Raw genomic sequence first — 17,015 nt, 5'->3', positions numbered from 1 at the left:
GCGGGCGTGACACAACGGACAGCAATGGAGCCTCGTCAGTCTTGAACCTGACCGAGTAATGAAAACATTACCGTAACCCCTTCATCCCTCACGGAAATATTCAAATATATGCAAACATGTTTAATAACCAGTCTCAGAACGAAACAGACTTATATATATATATATATATATATATATATATATATATATATATATATATATATATATATATATATATATATATATATATATATATTCCTATGAGTCCACGGGGAAAATGAAACACGAAAAGTTCCCAAGTGCACTTTCGTGTAATAATCACATCATCAGGGGAGACACAAGAGAGAAATATAACAGTCAGTTGATATACATCGAAGAGACGAAGCTAGGACGCCATTTGGTAAACATGTGATTGTCCAAAACACACAACGAGGATTCATAAACAATATATATATATATATTATCCCTGGGGATAGGGGAGAAAGAATACTTCCCACGTATTCCCTGCGTGTCGTAGAAGGCGACTAAAAGGGGAGGGAGCGGGGGGCTGGAAATCCTCCCCTCTCACTTTTTTTTTTTTTTTTTTTTTTTTTTTTTTTTCCAAAAGAGGGAACAGAGAAGGGGCCCAGGTGAGGATATTCCCTCAAGGGCCCAGTCCTCTGTTCTCAACGCTACCTCGCTAATGCGGGAAATGGCGAATAGTATGAAAGAAAGAAAAATATATATATATATATATATATATATATATATACATATATATATATATATATATATATATATATATATCACGCTTTTCACACGGGTTATGCTCGTCCCGCAGTTCCGTCTAAGAACAAAGCTTTCCGTAAGGGCGGAGGGCACGGTTTACCAGGCTGTTTGATGCAGCAGTTCGCCATGCAGCGTCTGGCAGGCCTGACGCCCCGCAACATTCCAGCTGTATTCTGATCTCAGTAATCCCTCAGGGGGAACTCCCCCGTGATGTTCAGACTACACGACCGTGCCGGGTTGAAAACACTTGTGGACCCCCAGCGTTTATGCTAATTTCTCTAACACCTCCTTAAGCATTTGATGCTCTTTCACTGGCTTTTAGCGATCGGTGAAATCACACACAGACACACAGACAGACATACACACACACACACACACACACACGTTAATGCAGACACCATGCATTAATTTAAGATGCTGAACGAGACCAACAGTTTTCTTCTTGGTTCCAGTGTACTGCAACAAGACCCAGGACTCAGAAAGAAAAACTCGGGGAAGGATAATCGGGGCCCCATCCAGCACCTCCCCCCAACACACACACACACACACACACACACACACACACACACACACACACACACACACACACACACACACACACATTCACAAACATCCTCATACATCTATGAAATGGGAAAGGCAAAGCTGCCACTCCTACCATGAGAAAATTAAAATTGAAAGAAACGAAGGTAAGGTTAGGTTAGGTTAGGTTAGGTAAGGTAAGGTAAGGCTAGGTAACCTGAGTTTAGGTAAGGTAAGGTAAGATAATGTTAGGGAAGGTTAGGTAATGTAATTCTCTCTCTCTCTCTCTCTCTCTCTCTCTCTCTCTCTCTCTCTCTCTCTCTCTCTCTCTCTCTCTCCCCTCAGGCCCAGCAGTATACACCAATACTACTAATTTCACATATCGAAAAAGTTGGCCCAGAGTTGCGAGACGAGGATGTTTTGAAGTTCCCTCATGTAATAGCACTTGTCGTTCGGGGCGAGCCGGGGACCAAGGCTGGGGCGCTCTCTCCTTCTACAACAACAAAAAAGAACTTAAAAAAAAATTTCTGATGCACTCACGGAGCTGGAACACACACACACACACACACACACACACACACACACACACACACACAGCAATACTGACGTTGCTGTTCTAAGGTGGGGCCAGGGTGCCACGTCTGGCAAGGCTACCATTTCTCAAGACGTCACTTCTGTCTTACAACGGTTACCTCACCTTCCCCCAGCCTCTGATATATATCATTATACTGAACACCAGCTGACTGATACGTTCCTTACAAACCTCCTCGTTATACAATGCTAACAACAGAAGTCCTTAAAGGCGTAAAACAATGCCAGCAAACAACAGTGTATACACATATCAATGCACGTTAGTCATGGACGTCTTTCGTGAATTTCTAAAAGGGGAATATAAGAAAAAGAAAGGAAATGAAAAAGTGCCATACATCTCCCAAGTACAACAAGATCAAGGTGTTTAAATCCAGGAGCCTTCTACTTTCTCCACTCTGTCTCCATCTATATACATAAAAGGAATCTAGGATCTTATCAACTGTCCAGCACCAGATAACATCTGTTATCTATCTTACTAATACTGGCAAATAAAGAAACAACAGCAATAATGCTGAGGCTGCTAATACTACTGCTACTACTACTACTACTATTAATAATAATAATAATAATAATAATAATAATAATAATAATAACAATAAAATAATAATAATGATAATAATAATAAATTGGCAAATTAAGAAACAACAATAATGCTGCTACTACTACTACTAAATAACAATAATAATAATAATAATAATAATAATAACAATAATGATATAATAATAATAATAATAATAATAATAATAATAATAATAATATAATAATATTAATATTAATAATAATAATAATAATAATAATAATAATATAATAATAATAATATAATAATACTAATAATAATACCAATAATAATAATAATAATAATAATAATAATAATAATATAATAATAATAATAATAATAATAATAATAATAATATAATAATAATAATAATAATAATAATAATAATAATAATAATAATAATAATAATAATAATAATAAAGTACAGAACCCTTTGTAAAGGGCAGCGAGATATCCACTGTTGTCGAGTGTTTAAAATTCTCATGTGTCACCGAGGAGAACTTAATATACCAGCTCGACAAACGCGACCGACCTACACCATCACATACGGTTCGGCTCGAGTGGCTTTCAAGCGTACATTGGAGCCGATTTCAAGCGAATCGAACAACTGTACACAATCCAGGCAAGATCGCGTCTACCACAGCAGCCATATATAACTAATTAAGCCACCGTTAAAACACCGCCTTGCGTTTTACAAAGGTGTTTCGGAAGACACCCTGAAAAGTGTGACATCTTTTATCTCCTTTCTTTATGGTGAGGGGCTCCCGTCAAGGGCAAGCCCCTCATCGAAGCAAGGCCTCACATAAGCCACAATAAATGGCTACTGCACGGCCCCGAAGCTGCAGGTGCCCTGTAAACTGCGGTTCCTAGGCTTGTACAATCAATAACACCTTTATTTTATCTTCCTGACCCAAGATCCCCCTTAACTGGGGTTCCCGCAGCGCTCAGGAAGCTGGCCACGTCCACCCTAATAAAATTAGGGAGAAAAGAAAATAATCTTATATTTTGGAGGAACTACAAAATCCGCCTCTTAAATAGGAGTTGCAGCTTGCTGCTGTCTGGAAAGATATGGGATGGTAAGGAGTTCCAGAGCATAGTGAACATCGTGCCTGAGTTGGATGGGTAAGAGAGAGGATGACTGAAAAAGAAAAAGAGTTGTCGTACCGGGTGAAAAGGTTACCTGGTGAAGTCTTCAACCCCACTGTGCCGAGCTGGGCCTGATGGATTCATGGTCCAAAGCTTTATTCCAACAAGAAACGTGTTGGCACATTTGCCATTTTCCAATCTCCTAACTGACATAGATGCCAACCTTAAACACAAGTTTCAAACAACCTTGAGTTGCCAACGGCCACTTAGTAATCATGTGACGCAGCAGCTTGCCGAGTCTTGCGTGGTCTAGCTAGTGGTGGGGGCACACAAGCAGCCAGCTCTCGGGAGCAAAAACCATAGTAATACCTATAGACGAGGGAAAGTGAACTAACACTGTGGCATAACGCAAGCGAGTCAAGTTTTGAATCTAGCCACGGAGAGTTTATCAGTCTGCCCATTTTCGACTCAATTTGTCACGTAAGGATGCAGAGCTAGAACCACCCTAGATGTGAGAACAGTCCTCCATACAAGGACGGATCAATCCTTTGTATAAACGGAGCAACTGTTCAGAAGAAAAGAAGTTTCGACACCTAAACAGGGCATCCTGTTCTTAGAAGCATACGCAGCTATTTCTGTAATGTGGAGGTTTCCAAGACAGAGGGGATATTACAGTAAACAACCAGATTTCGTCTACCCTACTGAGATATCCTATCCAAGTCAGAGTTTACTGAGGAATCTGTGTCGAGACGAGATGCAGATCGAGTGAGAGGAGAAAAATTGAAGGATGTGGAAGAATGCAGTGTTGAGTCGTCAGCGTAAAAGTGTATTTGTTTATTTATGGAAGAGAGGAAATCGTTGATCAAAAGGAGGAAAAGCGTAGGAGACAGGACAGAATGTTAAGGGGGAGAGGCTAATCCATCAACAACCACGGAGACAGATAGGCCAGAGAGGAAGCTGGATATGAGGGAGCAAAGTGAGTGAGGGAAGTCAAAGGAGGGGAGTTTCGAGATGAGACCCCGATGCCAGACCTTGTCAAAAGCTCTGGCTATATCAAGGGCAACTACGCAGGACCTCCCCAGATCTTTCAAGGATGATGCCCAGACATTATGATTACAACCATCTGTTTAGGCATACCGTACACTGTTTTGATTTGGTGGCTAGTCATCACACCAACACCTGGATATGGAACTGGGATACAACTGCTGTATTTTTTTATCAGTCACAGGCTATTTTGTGGCCACAACCCACGTAACCAAAGCAGTTCTAGCAGATCGGTAAACTGTGTAGATCTACGTATATCCAGTATTTTCTTTAACTCGGGACTGGACTATAATGATCTTGATGTATGCAGGGAGGTCATTAAACTATGTCAGGCCCGGAATATTGACCATTCTTATCTTGATTTACGTATGGCACCTTGACTTTCCACAGATGGTATAATGGTACAGATTTCTCCCTGGTCGGTGCTCCTTTAAGAAGTCACTCTCGACTGTTCCGTGGGGTTTAGTCTTCCCCGGACCTTAAGAGTTTGTGATGTGTATCTCCGCGCTGCGGACGAGGCTGCATATTCTTCGTAATGTCAGTCTTCGGTGATCGAGGCTGCAGATTCTTCGTAATGTCAGTCTTCGGTGATCGAGGCTGCAGATTCTTCGTAATATCAGTCTTCGGTGATCATCTTTTTTTTCTCTTTCAAGTCCCCTGGTTTGGAGTGGACGTTCCTCGCGCACATTTCTCGTCGAGGAGATGACGTCTGCTTTGTGATGGTGCTTGCTCACGACGGTATTTAGTTTGGGGAGCATCAAGAGTGCTTTCCAAAGTGTCGCTTTAAGGAAATGGTTTCCCTTAGTTTTGGAAGTTCGCACAATCCAGCTTACCTTTTTCTTTCTTTCTTCTTCTTCTTCTTCTTCTTCTTCTTCTTCTTCTTCTTCTTCTTCTTCCAAGCGATTGTTGACTGGTTATGGTTGCCGCACATTCTAAGATATTTTTTTTTGTTCATTTCCTCCAGAATTCGTAATTACTTTCCCTTATCTTTCCTTTTTTCCCTTCCATTAACCTCTCTATATCTTAATTAAAGCCCGGCCTTGATGTGGGATTTTGTCCGTGGCTGGAGCCTTCAACGAAAAAAAAGAAGAAAAAAAAACAACAATGGGAATAAACAGAGACATTAAAACATGACAAGAGAATCCCGTAGACTCATCAAACGTAAGGCTACTGAAGGGATAAAAAAAAAAAAAAACAGGAATGGATAGCATTATAAAACTTAGGCTTATAAGCCAAGCACTGAAGCTTCTATGGCTGACATTCAGCGCTCTTAATACTGATTAAAATACTCTTAGAAATTCATTCAAATTACTATATATATATATATATATATATATATATATATATATATATATATATATATATATATATATATATATATATATACGAAAGGTATTCAAAAATACAACTATCAATTTGACACGTGCCAAATTGTTTCAACAACACAGGAGCTGTGCAGCTGATGTTGCCAAACGAAGGATGGAGGAGGCGAGACATGAAGGCCTTGTCCTTGTGTTATCCCCTAAACCAGCAGACATACACATGGCCGTCGTCCCTTAGCCCAACAGACACACATGGCCGCGTCGTCCCGTTCTTGGCTCGGAGTTATTATGGTTAACTAGGTTACCCCAGCAGCGGGTGAGGCAAATACCGGGTGGCGTGGTGCAGTGAGGGAGAGAGTGAGGGGGGTGGTCGATGAGGAGACTTAAACCCCCTACTGCTGGTACACCTTCCACCATAACCCGGCTGCTGCAAAGGGACACCTCCCTTCCCTCCCTCTCTCCCTCAGCCACTGGACCCGCCATCACCCATGGAACAGGCAGACTCAAGCTTCATCAAGGCGTTGTAAAGTGGGTGCGCTATCCAGGCTTTCGTGCCAGGTTACGCTGCTGTCATTCGGTGCAACGTAAGGTCATACGATATCTCAAGTCCAAATACTTCTGTTTTATTTTTCCGTGGTCTCATGACACCTGCCAAGCTCCTCAAACGACGATAACAGGTGTGACCTACATTCTGGTTGCTGTAACACCCACTCCACTTTGTCACGCTGACTTGTACATGTGGTGTATAACAAGGCAAGCGTGACATGAGTTCCACCACGTCATCCCTAAGTCCTCCAACCCAGGAATGCTACTCTAGTTCGCCCAATCACATTTTCTAGCTGGCACACAGAACTACATTAAATCTTTTTACTTTCAGTGTAAAACATGTAAAGTTTAGGATGCTCATCCCCTGCCTCAAGGAACATGAGAGGCAACGTCAAAATTCGCCACTATTAATAAAGACACACACACACAATGACTATGGCTGCTGGCCGTCTATCTCCACAAGACCTAAGTATAAGCAGGAGGTGGCGTTAGGTGGGGCGTCCAGCGATGGTGTCGTTGCTGGGGATGGAGGGAAGAAGAGCCGAGGAATACTGTAGTGGAGGTAGGGGACAGACGACTCGCGGGTGCATCTGTCATCCCGGGTGACAGGTGTGGAGCAACGCCGGTAGGATCTCACTGGACGAGTAGCCAGCGAGTTCCTATGCACACACACAAACACACACACGCACTGCTGCCGTTCCTCCTCCTCCTCTTCCTCTTCTCGCCAAAACTTGACACTTCGTACAGCGACCCAAAACACTGGCGACATCCCACCACGAATAGAAGCAACCAGTACCTTCATCCTGACGAAGAGGTGGTAAGGTATGCCACCATCTTTGATATAAGAGGCGTCTGGACGTTAATCCAAAACAACACCTACTTATTGCACATTGTAAAACGACGTTACTAAGGCTGGTCTTAACGAGTCAACAAAGTGATTACAACTGTTCTACACAAATGGTTGAAAAGCCTATGGTGCAGGCCCGTGGTCACGGAAACCTCTGGCTCGTTCAGGTAGCTGTCCTTTTATCACGGGTTCGTAAGTTTCCCTGGTGACAAGTCGCTCTAACCAGGCTGTTTGCCACCGCATCCTAACACATCATACGGTGCACGAGGCGCTAGTCCGGTGTATGACACCATGCAAGTCTTAGGTGCTTATTCCTAACGTTTATGTGCTGTTCTTACCGACCAATACCACGAGCATATGTGCTCCTCAGTAAAAACTGTCTTATCACTCGAGCAGAGACTTACGCTAGTCAGCAGGTCAGGGATAGAGCCTTGCTTATATTATATCGTTATGGATCTCAAGCGTATTAGCTATCATGGGTACAGACTTGTGATCCTCCAGCCTGCCTCTAGCATTTCATGTCGTTTACCGAATCGAAATGAGCGGCGTGAGGCCCGTAAGGGAGGCCTGTGCACGTTTTCCAATCTCCAAGGTCCGTAAGGGAGACCTGTACACCCTTTTCTAGCTCAAGGTCCGTAAGGGGGGCATGTGAACGTTTTTGCAGCTCAAGGCCTGTCTGGGGGGGGGGGGGGGGCTGTGCACGTTTTTCTCGCTCAAGGTCCGTAAGGGAGGGACCTGTGAACGTTTTTCTAGTTCATAGTCTGTAAGGGAGACCTGTGCACGTTTTTCTCGCTATAGGTACGTAAGGGAGAGATCTGTGGACGTTTTTCTAGTTCAAGGTCCGTAAGGGAGAGACCTGTGAACGTTTTTCTAGTTCAAGGCCCGTAAGGGAGAGACCTGTGAACGTTTTTCTAGTTCAAGGCCCGTAAGGGAGGGACCTGTGCACTTTTTTCTCGCTCAAGGTCCGTAAATTCCAGCCTGCCATCGTTTTGAAAGAGGGAACCGCTGTTGCGTTGTCACGTATTATTACTCAAGTTTTCTGAACTGTTCATTTTTCTTTCTTTTCCTTCACTCTCCCCGTACAGGAGGTGTTGGAACTTTTTTTTCCCCCCTAACAAAGGAAGACTTTGTTTAAGTTTGTTAGTAATTTCTTAGTGCCTTGTGCTGGTAAGACTGTCGCATCTATCCTTGGCGAGATTTTCGTAATAATTTTCGAGCGTCATCTGCAATGGCTGTTACGGAACTATGTATAATGACTGGGTTTTTTGCGTCAACGTCTGAAAGTATACGAGGAACAGTATGGACAGCCCAGTAACGCTCTTTGGGATCTGAGCTGACCGTGGAGGCATTAAAACTAGCCTCATTTCCAACCTGTTGTGATCCCTTCGTTGAATTCTTTCCCTGCGCATTCCGCGTTCATCACTATAGCATTTCGTCCTCAATGTCAAGGTGTGACGACTTATCCCTCGCGTTCTCAATGACGTAAGGTCGACCACCCGCCATCACCACGCGAGCCCACGTCTCTTGACTAGGCTCGATTCCTCCCCTCGCAGTCGGTGGGGTAACTGGATTCCTTCGTCTCTCCCGACTGAAAGGTTAAATTCCCCACTGGCGTCTTAGGGAGGTGACGACGGGTGGGGTTCCTGATGATGGCGACGATGATGAACAATGATGGTCGGTGCGGTGGGTGGAGGTCGCGAGGGTGGCGGCGGGGGGCGGCGATGGGGAGCGGGGATGGCGGTCGTGGCAAAGGGCGGTGGAGGGATCGCATTAAGGGGCACAGTGTTGGAAGGCGGTCAGCAGTGTCACTGGCTGCCACAATGGCGAAGATGGTGACAATGGTAGAGACTGTATACCGACTCAAAGAGCACTGATAATGCGAGTTGATTTCTATATATCTTACAACTAATTAACTGGAGAACAGAAGAATTAATGTCTACCTCTGCCATGGGCAGCGACCACACGCCTTACATATACAAAAGGAAAATAGGTTCAGTTACTGGTGTCTGCCAACGTTGGCTTCAGGTGAAGTCTAAGGCTACTGACAGATAGAAACACAGATCCGTCCACGTGCATGTGAGCAGACACGTGTCTCTTAACTCTGGGCAGCCTTCAGCCTGTTGACTACTGACTCACAGACAGACATGGCTAGACAAAATGATGATTGGACGGACACAAAACACACTTCAAGTTCACTTACTTCCGGGTGTGTGTGTGTGTGTGTGTGTGTATATATATATATATATATATATATATATATATATACTGTACAATATAATGCGCTTCAATGACAAACAGGTGAACAGTATCACGACGAAACTCTGGTTAACGTTGTGTGCAAATCACAACTACATCACAAAGTTCATACAACCCCCCCGGATGACTACGCTAACCAATGGAATGAATCCGTTTAATGGGGCGCGTGTGATCCATGGCTGGAGGAGGTGAGGGTGTTGACGAGCCATGGTGTCTGAGGGGGGGGAGGGAGAGGAGGAGAGAGGGATAAGTGATAGTGTGTGAGGAGGGGGGGAGTGGGGGAGGAAGAGGAGGAGGAGGAGGAGAGAGGGGCAGAGCGCCCCAGGGGTAAGGATAGCACGATACTTACGGTCCTCTCCTTGGCACGGCATCCCGGGCTCCGGCACGTTGGGGAACACTGTGGAAGAAACGAAGACGAACGTTAATAATACGACACTTGTATACACACACACACACACACACACACACACACACACACACACACACACACACTCACTCACTCACTCACACACACACACCTGACGTAAGCTAGGGTGTGTTTTAAGTGTGTAAATACACAAGTTCAAAGCATTGTATACATATACTAGGTTAAGAGACGGGGGCAACTTGAGTTTACAAACTTACATCCCTGTATTATGCAAATATTCATCACTACCAGATATCACAAACACATTGGCCGACGACACGCTGTGAGCAGACGGTGTCCAAGCTTAGAAGGCACCGCTGACCAGTGGAAAGGAGTCGGCCATCACGTACTGTTGTTCAATGTAGTATAGTTAAATAAAGTTATTCGTAGAAGTACAAAGAAACTCAGATGCGTCTGAAGGATGCGTCCCAGCCTTGTATGGGTTCGCTGTGGAAAAGACGTTCGATGGGGTTGCCAGCCAACGAATGTAACGGATGGGCGTTTGGGAATTTAGCAGAACTCATGGGAGGATGACATGAGACACAGAAGAACCCATGTCAATTATCAAAAGCGTTCTTTAGAAAGAGAAACAGTAATTATCAAAAGGAACTTTAGAAACAGAATAATTAAAAATGGATAAAAGTGACTGACTGCTGGAGTTGTTATTAATTACAGTATAAAGGACGAGACCGAACTGTTAAAACTTTACGGGATGAAAAGCACGATTTCGCTGTGCGTAACAAGAACAAACTTCGTCGGCAGAATTTGCGGTTTTGTTCGTCATAGTTGAGGAAAAGTGGTAATACTAATAATATAACCTGCCAATTTATATAACAGCATAAGCAATAAATACACAGAACAGTAAAAAAAAAAAAAAAAAAAAAAGCACCATGCGGAGAGAGCACAGGAACAGTGATTAATCAGGTGACTTAGTCTATCAAACTATGTAATGAATGTCATGTAATACCGAGGGAAACCAAGACGCTGAGGTAACAGTCACTGCGAAATGGGAACTTAATGGGGGGGGGGGGGAATCTCTGGGTGACGGAGAGAGAGAGAGAGAGAGAGAGAGAGAGAGAGAGAGAGAGAGAGAGAGAGAGAGAGAGAGAGAGAGGTCAAGTTGTTAGCGATACATTTCAGCTGCTGTTTTCATCTAAAGAGGATAAAGATTCAACCAAAGATATTTTTCTTTTCTAGGTAATCCAGATGGAGAAAGTTTAGATAAAACTGTTATTTTTGAAGAGGATAAAATTAAATTACTGAACGAATCGAACACGCCTAAATCCCTGGACGAGGCAAACTATCGGTCGCACCGACTTCGTTAAGCCGTTACGGATCATAGTCAAGTGTTCGAAACTGGGATCGTCACCAGGTGTTGCTTCAATAAGCATATACACTATATATATATATATATATATATATATATATATATATATATATATATATATATATATATATATATATTCCTATGAGTCCACGGGGAAAAATGAAACACGATAAGTTCCCAAGTGCACTTTCGTGTAATAATCACATCATCAGGGGAGACACAAGAGAGAAAATAAGTCAGTTGATATACATCGAAGAGACGATGCTAAGACGCCATTTGGTAAACATGTGATTATATATATATATTTTTTTTTTTTCTTTTTTTTTATACTTTGTCGCTGTCTCCCGCGTTTGCGAGGTAGCGCAAGGAAACAGACGAAAGAAATGGCCCAACCCCCCCCATACACATGTACATACACACGTCCACACACGCAAATATACATACCTACACAGCTTTCCATGGTTTACCCCGGACGCTTCACATGCCTTGATTCAATCCACTGACAGCACGTCAACCCCTGTATACCACATCGCTCCAATTCACTCTATTCCTTGCCCTCCTTTCACCCTCCTGCATGTTCAGGCCCCGATCACACAAAATCCTTTTCACTCCATCTTTCCACCTCCAATTTGGTCTCCCTCTTCTCCTCGTTCCCTCCACCTCCGACACATATATCCTCTTGGTCAATCTTTCCTCACTCATTCTCTCCATGTGCCCAAACCATTTCAAAACACCCTCTTCTGCTCTCTCAACCACGCTCTTTTTATTTCCACACATCTCTCTTACCCTTACGTTACTTACTCGATCAAACCACCTCACACCACACATTGTCCTCAAACATCTCATTTCCAGCACATCCATCCTCCTGCGCACAACTCTCTCCATAGCCCACGCCTCGCAACCATACAACATTGTTGGAACTACTATTCCTTCAAACATACCCATTTTTGCTTTCCGGGATAATGTTCTCGACTTCCACACATTTTTCAAGGCTCCCAAAATTTTCGCCCCCTCCCCCACCCTATGATCCACTTCCGCTTCCATGGTTCCATCCGCTGACAGATCCACTCCCAGATATCTATATATATATATATATATATATATATATATATATATATATATATATATATATATATATATATATATTGGAGCACCTCGACTTGCGTTTAATTTCAATACAATGGGCAACTTGGATTCAGTGTTTGAAGATCATGTGCTACGAACCTGATTGATTTCCATTAGTAAACAAATTCAATGAGAGTGAAAGGTGAATAGATGGTTCTTTGTTTGCATTCATCAAAGGCATCCGCTACAGTGCCACATAAGACATATTATTAGTAATCATGAGTAGGAAATAAAAAGGCTTTTATCACTTCAGAAGTGGAAAAAAAAAATGGATTAGGAGATAGTAAAGTGCAAAAGTGATGGGAGCACTGGTTAGGGGACGTATTCATAATGTAAGGAAGCCAGAAGCGGAGTGCTAAAAGGATCTGTTCATGTTCTAGAGTCTAGGCCGACCAGAAGGTACACGATAACTTGTTGGTCTGGCTGTTAGATGAAAACGGTGATGTCACAACACTGCAGAGGGAAGGAGTTCGGCAGCTTGGTGCGATGGTTGGATGATGAAGTTTAATATCAAAACATGACGTCCTTATGAATGAGGAAGGGAATAAGGTCGAACACTGTGGAACTGTGGGTAAGCTTGGGTAAAGTCTTGAAGAATCGGAGGAACTGTGGATATAAGCTGGGGAAAGTCTTGAACAATTGGTGGAACTGAAGGTAAGCTGAGGGAAAGTCTTGAAGAATCAGTGGAACTGAAGGTAAGCTGAGGGAAAGTCTTGAAGAATCAGTGGAACTGAAGGTAAGCTGAGGGAAAGTCTTGAAGAATCAGTGGAACTGAAGGTAAGCTGAGGGAAAGTCTTGAAGAATCAGTGGAACTGAAGGTAAGCTGAGGGAAAGTCTTGAAGAATCAGTGAAACTGAATGTAAGCTGAGGGAAAGTCTTGAAGAATCAGTGGAACTGTAGGTAAGCTGAGGGAAAGTCTTGAAGAATCAGTGGAACTGTAGGTAAGCTGGGGGAAAGTCTGTGGGTAAGCTGGAGAAAGTCTCTAAAAATCAGTGGAAATGTAGGTAAGCTGAGGGGAAAGTCTTGAAGAATCAGTGTGAGAGAAATTGTTTTTTTGAGATATCAAAAGTATACTGGAAGAACGTCAGAACAGTTTATGTATTGCAAGTAAACGTAAGAATACCGTTCTGGTTCATGTGTGAAGATACGTTTCACGAGACATACACTAAGTATGAGAGAATTGAATACAGCGACTCTTTGTGAAAACTTGAAAAAAAAAAAAAAAACATTTAAGTTGGAGTGAGAAAAGGAAAAAAAAAAAACGCAGCGCGAGACACGCACGAAATGGTGGCTCTGGGTTGTTAGGACCTGAGGCAATACAGAAAAAATCCTTCCTTAAAACCTAACTGGAAAAAAATAAGTCCTCCTCTGACTTACATAATATTCTGGAGAGACACAAACAGACTTCAAACAGGATTACTTTATGGATGCTGTCACATGGAGACGCAGACACTTAGGCAAAAAACAACTAGACGGGATGTAAGAATTCATCTTTTCAAAAACTAACTAACAGGCGGAACTTATTACGCAAGCACCCACACAGGCATAACACCCCTCTACTTACCTATCTAACTGTCAGACTATCTATCTACCTGTCCTTCTACAGAACCTTCGACGACTCCAGTCCCCCATGGGGAACTCCACCTACTATCTATCCACCTATCCTTCAAAACCTGCGAGGACGCATTTTCACCATGGGGTACTCCACCCATCCCTTTGTCTTAGGCGGCCACGACAGAAAGGTCTCCCGGGCTCCCCATGCAAAACACACCTACCCTAGTGTGTTCTGTCCCTGGAACACCTGCCTGGGTCCTCTCGCAAACATGTCCCCTTCCTCTACCCTCCCAAGATGCCAGCTATATCTTCTCCCCCTCACTGTATTTCCTTCTAACTTTCCTATATATATATATATATATATATATATAGAGAGAGAGAGAGAGAGAGAGAGAGAGAGAGAGTAAATCTACAAGAAAGTAAGCCCAGAACAAGTAAATCTAAGTAGCTATAGTTAGAAGATACTGTGCCTAGAAATAGTGGATACCGAGGCTTTGAACTAGAGAATCTATATGTTCGACATGGAACCAGGAATAAAGATCGTTCGTCGAGTCACAAAACTACTCCTTGGGAAATTTATGTCTAGAACTCACACATCTAAGGGATACTAGAAAATATTAGGCCAAGAACATGCAAATCTAGAGGATAATAACTAGCAGGTCTAGATTATATATATATATATATATATATATATATATATATATATATATATATATATATATATATATATCCTGTGAAGTGTACATGAAAATGCACATGTAATTCCTAAAATCGTCCAATGACTGACTTTAATCTGTGCAGCTGACGAGAGCCAACTGGTGCTATCGCGCCGCTGCCTTTTCACCACCCACTGCTCTCTCTCTCTCTCTCTCTCTCTCTCTCTCTCTCTCTCTCTCTCGTCTTCTGGGGGGTGACCAGCATTTTTGGTGGCGCTTACGCTGTCGGCGCTCTCGCCAAGCTTCGTTTCGCAACCCACCGCAGCTTTTCAAATTCTCCACAGCTTAATCTAGTAATATCCCCCCTCCCGCCCCCGCGAGCTGTCCCCCTGTCACTCTTCCCCCCTTCCAATCTCCTGCGTTTGGGTGGGCCAGCTCCACCCCACACCAGCCAGCGGCCCCAAACTCTCTCGATTTTTCGTACGCCTCGTCCTTGATTCCTTTTCCCACCAGACATGCGAAAAAAAACACATGTGTCGTGCACATACGAATCACATAACTAACAGGTCTTTTTTTTTTTCTCTTTTTTCTGCCGCTGCTTCTACCATATGCTCCATCTCTCATGACACTATATAATACAATACTATAATAATATATCACACCTATAAACATGAAACATATAGTAAAAATTCATGCTTCATGACCCCCTGGACAATTACCCTACCGAATACTGTACTTTTATTCCTCCAAACGTCTGAGTGAGCGAAGGGGATTCGCTGGGTTGGTCCCGGCTTGTGGGTGAGGCTGGACGATGAAGGCGGATGCTCGAGCCGGCACGGACAGGAACAAGATGTGGTGGTGTCATCTTGCCTCAACCATCCACCACTCATTCCTCCTCAACCTCCAGGGTTAAGACGGTACGACCCTCGACTTTCGAGCAACGACGGTGTACGACCTCGAGGGTAAGACGGTCTAGCTTCTGCTCCGTCTCTTTTGGGTCGGATCACCATCATCATACTTGATGACCCTTAAAAAGTATCAGGTCTGGGGTTGGGCCCACCTTTGTGTATTGGGTGGCTCCGCTGCGGTCGCCCCTACACGACACCTTTCGTGCACGAAAACAACGAGCATGTTACCTACACCAGCGAATTTCGCGCTTGTGTGTTTCGTAACACTGGTGTGAGGGTGCAGCGTCACGCCGCCCGGAGCGGAGGAGGTGCGTGGGTGTCGCATAAGGGAAGGAGGGGCGGCTTGCCTCAGCTACCAGGGGGAGTTGCAGCGACACACGAGCCTTCCTAAGGGGTTAGCGTGAGGCGTGTGGGAAGTGAGAGGCGCGTGGGAAGGTTAATATGAGGCGTGAAGAGTTTCTGATGAGCGGAGGGACTTGGGATATTTGTTGTGGGGAGGCTCGGGCTGGCTAGGCTCTCCTCCCCACGCCACAGGTTGGTGTGTGTGGGGGTACTTGGTGCGGTGGTGTTGCTCCTCTCATCCCAGGCCACTGCACTCGCGAGCCCTCCACACCCTGCCTGATCAGGGACACAGGAATGTCTCCTCCATTACCTGCAGGAGGAAATTAAGACAGCTTCGCCCCCTCACCCCCTCCGACGCGTGCAGTTTACTCACCATACTCGCGACACATTCTCATTTAAGTGTTGTCACCTTAAGAGAGTCTTCCCTTTCACATGTTGGGCCGTTTTCGAGGGGGAGGAGGAGGAGGAGGAGAAGGAGGAGGAGTAAATAAGGTTCATGATTTCCAGGATTTCCCACGTGTAATACTTCATGATGCAACTCTTGTCTCGTGCTCGAGCAAGTGCGGCCTGGGCGATTCCAGTTGTTCCCATGAATTACGGTATCTGACAACAGTCAGTGTGGGCCGTTGAATATTCTTTGCACAACTTGTAACGAAAATGCTCACGGAGAATAAATTCAATTCTGATTTTTTTTTTTTTTTTTTGTGTGTGTGTGTGTGTGTGTGTGTGTGTGTGTGTGTGTGTGTGTGTGTGTGTGTGTGTGTGTGTGTTAGCTGAGACGAAGCATGTAACTGAATATCCAATATATATATATATATATATATATATATATATATATATATATATATATATATCCTAGACTAAGCCAGGTCCAGAATTTACAGATACAGAGACACACTAGCTAAACACTAACTTAGATATAAATATGATGGGTCATGACACGAGAAGAGGAGTAAGAGGAGAACAGTTAGTAAAGATGAGGGACTCGCTCCACTTCCGCAACACACACACACACACACACACACACACACACACACACACACAACCTGACATGTTACTGTACCAATCTGACGGTTCCTGGCGCTTCCACAGTAAAGAGGTGTTGTTCCCGGGGCAACTGTGTATGTTTATACCTCCGTCGTTTCTCATCCTCGGGTTTGACGCACCTTTTATATATCTT

At 43.8% G+C, this 17,015-nt stretch overlaps 1 protein-coding gene across 5 annotated transcripts in view; it reads right to left on the bottom strand.

The window, feature by feature from the left end:
* Positions 1-17,015, bottom strand: part of aPKC (protein kinase C iota type) — a 298,184-nt gene that overhangs the window by 61,886 nt on the left and 219,283 nt on the right. For all 5 annotated transcript variants that reach the window (XM_071668951.1, XM_071668948.1, XM_071668949.1 and 2 more), the window contains one exon: positions 9,867-9,914. In XM_071668951.1, the coding sequence (XP_071525052.1) occupies positions 9,867-9,914 (48 nt within the window). The remainder of the gene's footprint in view (positions 1-9,866; positions 9,915-17,015) is intronic.

This window comes from Panulirus ornatus, chromosome 13 (assembly GCF_036320965.1).
Source record: "Panulirus ornatus isolate Po-2019 chromosome 13, ASM3632096v1, whole genome shotgun sequence".
Taxonomy (NCBI): domain Eukaryota; kingdom Metazoa; phylum Arthropoda; class Malacostraca; order Decapoda; family Palinuridae; genus Panulirus; species Panulirus ornatus.
Note: the sequence above shows the minus strand (reverse complement) of the source record. Positions and strands in the feature narration are given on the sequence as shown.